The sequence below is a fragment of the Anopheles stephensi genome, chromosome X (genome assembly GCF_013141755.1).
Source record: "Anopheles stephensi strain Indian chromosome X, UCI_ANSTEP_V1.0, whole genome shotgun sequence".
NCBI lineage: Eukaryota > Metazoa > Arthropoda > Insecta > Diptera > Culicidae > Anopheles > Anopheles stephensi.
In genome coordinates, this window is record NC_050201.1 from 20,132,805 (window position 1) to 20,141,407 (window position 8,603).

Genomic DNA, 8,603 nt, shown 5'->3' on the forward strand with positions numbered 1-8,603 from the left:
AAAGGATGATTCTTTTCCGGTTAGAAGAATGGTTGGAATCAAACCACCTTCTCTCAAATACCCAGTTTGGTTTTCGTAAAGCCAGGGGTAGTAATGACTGCTTAGCCCTTCTGGTTACAAAATCTGAGCTTGCTCGTGCACGCAAGCAGAACATGGGATCTATTTTCCTGGATATACAGGGGGCATTTGACTCAGTTTCACCATACAAGCTGAGTCAAAAATTAGAAAATGTGGGGCTGGGTCCAAAGTTAAATAATTTTGTCAGAAAAAGCTATGTATTTCAACAATGGTCATGTTCAGCTAAAGCGGACCAGTTTCCATGGACTAGCACAAGGGTCCTGCTTGAGCCCCCTGCTATATAACTTCTATGTCAGTGAAATAGATTCTTGTCTAGCTCCGAACTGCAGCATTAGACAATTGGTTGACGACGGCGTCATATCATTTGCAAGCAGGGATGCCGTCAAAATACAACTAGCTTTACAAACCACTTTGGACAACCTTGCCGAGTGGTTTGAAAACCTTGGTATCAAGTTCTCTGCAACGAAAACTGTGATGGTAGTCCTTTCGCCTTTTAGCGACACGACAAAAAACAGCGAGAAAAGTCTATTTGACCCGAAAATTGATGTCTTTTTGTACGGTGAAAAGATATCAACTACCGACAATTTTCGTTACCTTGGTGTTTGGTTCAATTCAAGGCTAAACTGGAGTACACACATCACCTATCTGGTGCAAAAATGCAGTAAAAGAATCAACTTTCTAAGGACAATCACAGGATTCTGGTGGGGCGCACATCCAACAGACGTCCTGCGACTGTATAAAACAACGGTTCTATCAGTGTTGGAATATGGCAGCATATGCTTCCATTGGACATCCAACACGCATATCCTCAAACTAGAGAGGCTACAGTATCGTTGTCTAAGACTCACACTAGGGAGCATGAAATCAAGACATTACATGTCCCTAGAAATGATGACCGGAGTGATGCCGCTGAAACTACGTTTTGAAATGCTGTCGCTTCGCCTTCTTGTCCGTTCTTCAGTACCAAATCCCTTGATCGAAGAAAATTTTAAAGTGCTTCTAGAGACAGGTTCTAGGAGCAAAATCTTGAAGATCTATGAAGATTTTGTTGCCCTACAAGTGCATCCTAGCGCTGCTCAGGCATTAAACCGTGCTGCCCTTCCTGAGACCTACAGTTCCCTTTTAACAACAGATTCCTCGTTGCACGAGGAAATTAAGACCATACCGAATGATCTTCGTCCGATGGTAGTTCCGGGCATTTTCAGGGATAAGTATGGCCATTTAGACCAAATAAGCCAGTATTACACTGATGGCTCGTCCTCTAAGGAGGGTATTGGCTTCGGTGTTTTAAATGAGTCCGCCGAAGTATTTTTCAAATTGCTGTATCCGTGTAGTGTTTACACCGCAGAACTAGCCGCAATCTTGTACGCACTATTGATGATAGCAGCGAGACCTTCGGATCAGTACTTCATCTTTACAGATAGCCTTAGCGCTATTGAAGCACTTGTTATGATATGCGGTTAGTAACGGTGTGTTTAGTGCAATTAGTTAGACGAGGGCTTTTATACTAATTCTACCTAGAATGTATGTGTGATAGAAGTGGAACGCTTACTACTACTAAGGCTACTATTGCTAGCAATAGTTCAGTATATAACAGCACTAAGATCCCCGATGGCTGTTGAGAGTCAGGATTTCCTTACCATCAAAATCATAGAATGGCTTGGCACCATGTTTGACAAGGCGTTCAGGATTTCGCTAATTTGGGTACCTTTTCATTGTGGAATTCCCGGCAACGAGATGGCCGACTTTCTGCCGATCTCGGCCCGAGAGTTTCTTCGCCTACCACAGCCACTTTTCCTGTCTCGCTGGCAGAGCATGTGGGAAGCGGATTATCTCGGGCGATTCCTTTTCTCGATCTCTCCGCAAGTGTCCCTGCGGCCCTGGTTCGGTGGGCTCTCTGTGGACCGGGCATTCATACGCATGATGTCTCGACTTATGTCGAATCATTTCGCGTTGAATGCTCATCTTCAGCGTGTAACTCTGGCTCAGACGAATGTGTGTGGCTGCGGTGACGGATTTCACGATGTGGATCACCTTCTGTGGTCCTGCGTGGAGTTTGAAACTGCAAGACCCTCCTTGTTAAGCGCAGTCGAGAGCATCGGCAGACGACCGGGTATAGAAATAAGGGAAATGTTGGCGACTAGAGACCTCGCATACATGAGGCTCATCTTCCGATTCGCCAGAGACAACGGTCTTATCCTTTGATTCCGCATCCCTATTATCCTTCTAATACATATCCGCCATTCCTTTTGTTATACGTGTGTTGTCTTTGTTGTAAATTTTGTATGTTCTGCACCGGGTGATGCGTTGACAGAGCAATTGAATCCGAGGGCAATTTTCATACTGCAGTAAAAAGGAGGCAGGCTTGTTTTTTTGTCTGCTGTAGTGTGCTGCAGGTCAGTCCAGCTTTGGTACAGCGGGAACGCCTGGGTTGGCGTTGGGCTCGGGAGTGGTCGGCGGGTACAGCCTCGTAAACAGTGGAGTCACTCCTGCTGTTACGAGATGGAATCCGCCGATCGCTTTTGAGTTCGATGTTGACTTGGTCGATCACGGGCTGTGTCATTGCTGGGCTACTTGGAGAACATTGCATGAAGAAAAATTCATGTTTGTACTGTCCAAATAACTGTGCTTGTTCAGACCATTCCCGATTCTACAATAGACAACCGGAATAGACCAACCCCCATCAAAGCCATAGCCACAACAATAGAACCGGACCAATAAACCTGCAACACACACAACACACAAACAATAAAAATGGACAACAACCACCCATCTTCACTGCACAACCGAGCATGCCCGGGATATGGCAAACAACTAGGAGGAAATGCCTAGTTAATTTTGTTAATTGCTTTGTGTGTTTGTTAATTCACAGTCACCACATGCGGTGGTGACAATACGGCATCAGTCCGTCATCACTAAATAATAAATAAAATAATAAAAATGATTGATCATGTTCAATGGTTTTTCAAGACTTGTTTAGTTACCTTTTTGAATGAAAGAATGTATGAATGAATACCATATGTGAGAAGTTCGGTGCGGTATGGATACAGTTTTGATGACCGATTAGCATGACAAACACGTCAGAGGAGGAGAAGTGAGGAAGGAGAAGTAGTAGTCAACTCGATTGTAAAACCGAACACAACAATGAGCCCCTAGCTCCGACCATTCGCGGGTTCAACGGTACGTGGACTGAACGGTTGTGTGGGAACCCTAGGGGGGGTTTTGGAACACTAGGTATGATAGCATCCGAAGATACTCAGGATAGTTTGTCTTTTCACGACTAAGACCTTAGCTACAAACATGACTGAGCTGAACATGACTGAGCTGAGCATGATGGGCTTAGTCTCTTAACCAATGTTAATTTGATTTTATGAATTAATTATTACGAACTACATTTTAAAGAAAATAGCAATACGATCGTCTCTAATGAATAAAATAATAATAATAAAAACGAAACTGTCCGCTTTCGGAATCTTTCGAAGGCTAATTTAGGAAAATTTATATTTATATTGAACTATAAGTCTTTGTGTTTATTACATTTTAATCTCACTCTTTGTTTAATTCTGTTTTCTTACCAAGTCAAGGACCATTAAGCAACATCATTTATATAAACCGTTGGTTACCTTAGGTCTCGATACTATTGGCACGGAGATGCGGCATATAATCATCAAACGCCAAAAAGCTGTATACCGGAATGAAAAGCTGTGATTATTGTTTTGGATGAAAATAATTCAACCATCTACAAGAAGACAATTACCTTCCAATGGTATCCGAAGTGTTCTATCGTCTTTCCTTGTTTATAGATGGATCCTGTCGTTCACGCTTAATCTTCACATCCGTATGCCGTGACCGTTCAGGCTTCTGTTCCGGAGTGGCTGAACGAGTTTTCATTTCCTTCTCCCGTCTCATCATCACTTCCGGCGCACACCCTTCCATGTACAGCTGTCGCGTTTCCGTATCGGTTTTTTCTGTTTCCTTGGGTGGCCGATAATCTTCCACATGGTCAACGCGTATCGTTTTGCCTACCAGCTTGATACCGTTCAGGTTGTCCACCGCCAGTACGGTAGACCGCTGGTCTTCGTAGCAGATGAACGCAAACCCTTTCGATTTCCCGGTTGCCTTGTCCCGGACCAGGTTCACGTTCACGATCTCACCGAACTGGGAAAACACGCACAGTATGTCACCTTCGGTAAGGTCGTAGAGCAGCCCGCCGACAAATATCCAAGCACTGTTTTTGTACTGATCGTGCCAAGAACTTTTGCCTATATGTTTCAGATCCTGTTTGCTCAGCTGGAGCACATTTTTCATATTTCTGCAATGCGGATGTGTGCAAAAGAGAGTGAGAAACCGCCAAAAGATAAAGATGAAGCATGAACAGAGAGCTACTCACGTCATGGGATTCATTTTTATGGTTATTTGCTGTTGTTGCGTTTATTGAAGAAAAACACTTTTCAGTAGGAACGAAAGGAACGTTTTACTTTTAAATGAAATAAGAGCGGCAAAATCGCTTTCAGGCTTGTTTTAGTGTGTTCACATTTGGTTGTTATCGTCCCAAACAGTTTGACAGCATTTTGACAATCGAATTTGACATATCGAAATCAACACCAAGGTGTATGTATTTAGAAGGTGGATTTTTATCGATTTGACAGGGCGACATTTTAGTCGAGTTATGTCAGAGTTTGTTTACAAAAACATACGGTATGGGGCAACAAACATGAACAAATAGCCTCGATTCTCAATCCCTTGAGCAATTTCACTAATTTATGGGTCATCTTCGCATATTAAATGTTGTTCCACAGACGATTGACGATATTTGGTTGCATTTTTCGTCAAAAAATCGCAAGCGATACCACCACCGGCGCCTCCTCCGACGCTGCCATCACTCTTCTCAATACCAAGGTATGTAGATATAGAAGGTAGAGTTGTTTAGAGCAAATTGACATTTCTCGACCTGACATAACAGTTCCGTGGTGATCAAGGGGAAGGGTATTGAGAAGAGTGACGGCAGCGTCGGAGGAGGCGCCGGTGTTGGTATCGCTTGCGATTTTTTGACGAAAAATGCAACCAAATATCGTCAATCGTCTGTGGGACAACACTTAATATGCGAAGATGACCCATAAATTAGCGAAATTGCTCAAAGGACTGAGAATCGAGGCTGTTTGTTCATGTTGGTAGCCCCATACCATATGTTTTTGTAAACAAACTCTGACATAACTCGACTAAAATGTCGCCCTGTCAAATCGATAAAAATCCACCTTCTAAATACATACACCTTGTCTCAATACCCTTCCCAAAGTCTATATAGGACAGAGGTCGAATCTTAGCAAATGTCATGTCCGGCATTTTGCACCCGATTTTTGACGTTTAGATCGAAAACTGTTTACAAACAACAGAAGCAGCTGCATCGCACAATAAGGTTCCCCGGATGTTTTCACGGTGTAAAACGATAAATTTTACCTCAAAAAGTCTTAACAAGACTTCAAGGATCATCAAAATTTCACACACTAGCAGCTGGAGGTGCTCAAGGATCCGGTACCAACAGCAGCATCAGCTAAAAAAAACAGTAAACATTTCCTACCTAGACTTCCAGAACGTTCCCACAGCTTTCTGTCAGTTTGTATGGGATGCGTCGACCTCTGTCCTCCCAGGCTGCAAGGAACATATGAAAAGACCAAATCCCTCTGTTTACAATACTAAGTCAGCGAGTTCATGAACTTTATACGGCTTTTTACCTAATAATAAATAGTAAAATCATAAAAAAACATATAGAAAACTCATGTCTTTATTTAACATGTACATTTTATTTGGTTTTAAAAGATTTTTCATTAATTTTCAATTTTAATCAAAAAATCGAGAGAAATGATATTGTTGATATTGGTTCCCTGATCAGCGATTGTTGTTGTTTTGCCTGTCAGACTGGCCGACGCGCTACAAAAAGAAAACTTCTATCCGTATAAACAAAAATTTTCCGAGTGCTTCTTAATTACGTTTTTGCTCAGTGCCTTCTAATATCACCAATCTTGTAAAAATGAGTGACCAATTCAATAAACGAGTAAAATATAATTCATATTCGTATCGTTATCGCGATGCTACAGAGCGCCGAGCAGCTTTGCTAGAGCAGAATGACGAAGAGCTAGTTTCAGGAGGAAGTTCATACGGTATAAGACGGGCAAATATCATTGTTAGTTTCTTTTATAACATGGCATATGTTTTGTTTTCCAGTTATTGGAAGCAACCAAGGCGCAGGCGATGCACCTATGGATTATCATTCAGAAGGATCTTCCAATGTGATGGCAGAAGAAGCCGGTGAAACGACAAGCGAACCTGAATGTGATGAGTTTGTTACGGACTATTTAGTTGAAAGCTCTGACGATGAAAGAATGGATACAGAACGCACAGAAGGGTATGATGTAGAAGCCGAATTACGTCGATGGGCAATATCCACCAATCAATCGTATAATTCTATAAGTCAAGTTATGGAAATCATCTTCCAAAAGATGCTAGAACTTTGCTGAAGACTCATCGAAATGACTCAAATGAAGTTGTAACGATAAACGGAAGTCAGTATTGGTATAACGGGATAAAACGATGTCTGCTCAACGAACTAAGGTGCGTAGCTAATAAAAGTTGTTAAAATAAAATAAAATAAAATAATAAAAGCTAATAAAAGTTGTAAGTTGTTGTTAATATTGGGGATATACGATGTAAATTGGTAGCTGTTCCCCTTTCCAAAGAAAATGAGTATCAATATGTTCCATTAATTCATACCCTCGTAGGCTAATATTTGCATTTCTTAGATAATAAATAATTAATATGATTTTCTTTCTGTATCGTTCTTTTTAATCACTATAATTTATGGATTATAACATTTCAAAAATTTACATATTATACATTATACATTTTTCATGAGTTTTTATTATTAACATACATATTACATCATATTACATGTATTTAAAAAAATAAGGACACTTAGTTAGTGAAGGAACTTTATAACAAAACAAAAAAACACTAATAATGAGAATGTTGATGTCTGTGGTGCGTGGATTTAATCTTACCTTCTAGGTTCAGGCTTTGGCGGGCATGCTTCAATTTATTTTGGAAGAATGTTTTAATTTTTTGAGGAGTTGGAGTTACTCAGTGAAAGGTTCCAATGTGCTTAAATAAAGCAAGAATATTTTTATATCCAAACAACGGAATTTTTTGGTTCGGATGTCCAATTCCCGTCCAGCTCATCTCTATAACAAACTGTCTGGCAAATATGATGTCCATCGCCGAATGAAGCCTTTCTTCCGAGCTATCTGTTGGCAGCTGGCATTCCAGATATTCTTCAAATTCTTTTTTATACTGTTGATCATTAAGCTGCTGATCCACTGCATCCAACATTTCTTTGGATGCGATCGGTTCCCAGTTGAATGAACTATTTGTTACCAATCCTGGACGAGGAGAGATTTTATCTAAGATCAAGTCCAGCTTAGTTTTAATAATTGCTTGATTTTTCTCAACAACTCGAACCCTGTTGGCGTGGTTAGTTTCTATTTCATTAAGTTTCTGGTCCAAATTTGTAATTTTTTTTTGTCATGTCATTTATTTTCTGTCCAATTGAAACTAAAAGATCGCGCAATCCTGCATCTATAGAAGATTTTGTTGTCTCTAGATTTATGGGACTATTGCTGCTTATGGGTTTGGAAATGTTGGGTTTGTTGGATGCGGAAAAAATGGAATCCTAAATGGATGCGGGAACATTGCGGTGAACGATGTTTGTTGCAGGTTGGATGTTCTTGGATGTATTTTTTGCCGTCGGTAGTGTTTTTATAAAATCTGGATGTAGTGTTGGTTGTAATGAGGAAGCTGTAACACAACGATGAAAAACAATACATATTACTCTCAATACTGCTCTAAAGTTTTATGAACCAATATTTTTTATACCTGTAGGCTGCGGCTTCTCGGAAAAACATATTTTCCGTCTCTCATATTGAGCACCACAATCTTGCGTGGTGTGCTAAATGATTCGCCACATCGTTAAAACACGAACAAAGAGATAAATATATTATACATCGAATCCTTTGTTACGTGTAATTTAAAAATACATACTTTTCCATGTTGCTTGGTTGCTTCTCTTATTGGATGTTTACGTCTCGACACAACACAACCGCAATAGCTCACACGGATCAGATGGAGAACAAGCAACTCGGTAAGTACAAGTTCAAATCAACTTATAACCCTATATAATTGATAACACAGAAAAAGATACGAAAGCCACCGGTAAAGGGGGGGTACTACACACAGCTATGGCATATGAATGAATAAGTATGAATTTTAAATAAATGACAGCTACAAGAAAAAAACAAGATTTTTTTTCGTTTTTACTTGCTTGAAAACGGCACGTTTTTATTTTCTTTACCAACCAAGTTGTATACATTAAGACCAAGATGTATACATTACCACGCCATGACAGTTGGTCCGATGAGGTGTTATTAAGACGTCTTTTCGTGGTCTTTTCGTGGGTGAAAAGACCACGAAAAGAC

The 8,603-nt window shown here is 40.4% G+C and overlaps 2 protein-coding genes and 1 long non-coding RNA gene across 4 annotated transcripts; 1 reads left to right on the top strand and 2 right to left on the bottom strand.

Moving 5' to 3' along the window:
* Window positions 1-3,552: 3,552 nt before the first annotated feature.
* On the bottom strand, window positions 3,553-4,660 carry LOC118514089 (RNA-binding motif protein, X-linked 2). 2 transcript variants are annotated; one of them, XM_036060634.1, is made up of 3 exons: window positions 4,469-4,660; window positions 3,836-4,390; window positions 3,553-3,780 (listed from the first exon to the last, which is right to left on the bottom strand). In XM_036060634.1, the coding sequence occupies exons 1-2, from the start codon at window positions 4,480-4,482 to the stop codon at window positions 3,859-3,861; spliced, it is 546 nt and encodes a 181-aa protein (XP_035916527.1). In that variant the 5' UTR covers window positions 4,483-4,660; the 3' UTR covers window positions 3,553-3,780; window positions 3,836-3,858. The 2 variants fall into 2 exon arrangements, with proteins under 2 accessions (XP_035916527.1, XP_035916518.1); XM_036060625.1 differs by having other exon boundaries at window positions 3,566-3,760; window positions 4,469-4,658.
* A 1,295-nt stretch (window positions 4,661-5,955) lies between these two features.
* Window positions 5,956-6,904, top strand: LOC118514118. The gene is made up of 2 exons (XM_036060697.1): window positions 5,956-6,236; window positions 6,301-6,904. The coding sequence occupies exons 1-2, from the start codon at window positions 6,107-6,109 to the stop codon at window positions 6,591-6,593; spliced, it is 423 nt and encodes a 140-aa protein (XP_035916590.1). The 5' UTR covers window positions 5,956-6,106; the 3' UTR covers window positions 6,594-6,904.
* Window positions 6,905-7,653: 749 nt separating this feature from the next.
* On the bottom strand, window positions 7,654-8,406 carry LOC118514398. Its single transcript, XR_004906610.1, has 3 exons — window positions 8,170-8,406; window positions 8,005-8,077; window positions 7,654-7,926 (listed from the first exon to the last, which is right to left on the bottom strand). It is a non-coding gene; the product is annotated as an uncharacterized LOC118514398 (long non-coding RNA).
* Window positions 8,407-8,603: the final 197 nt, after the last annotated feature.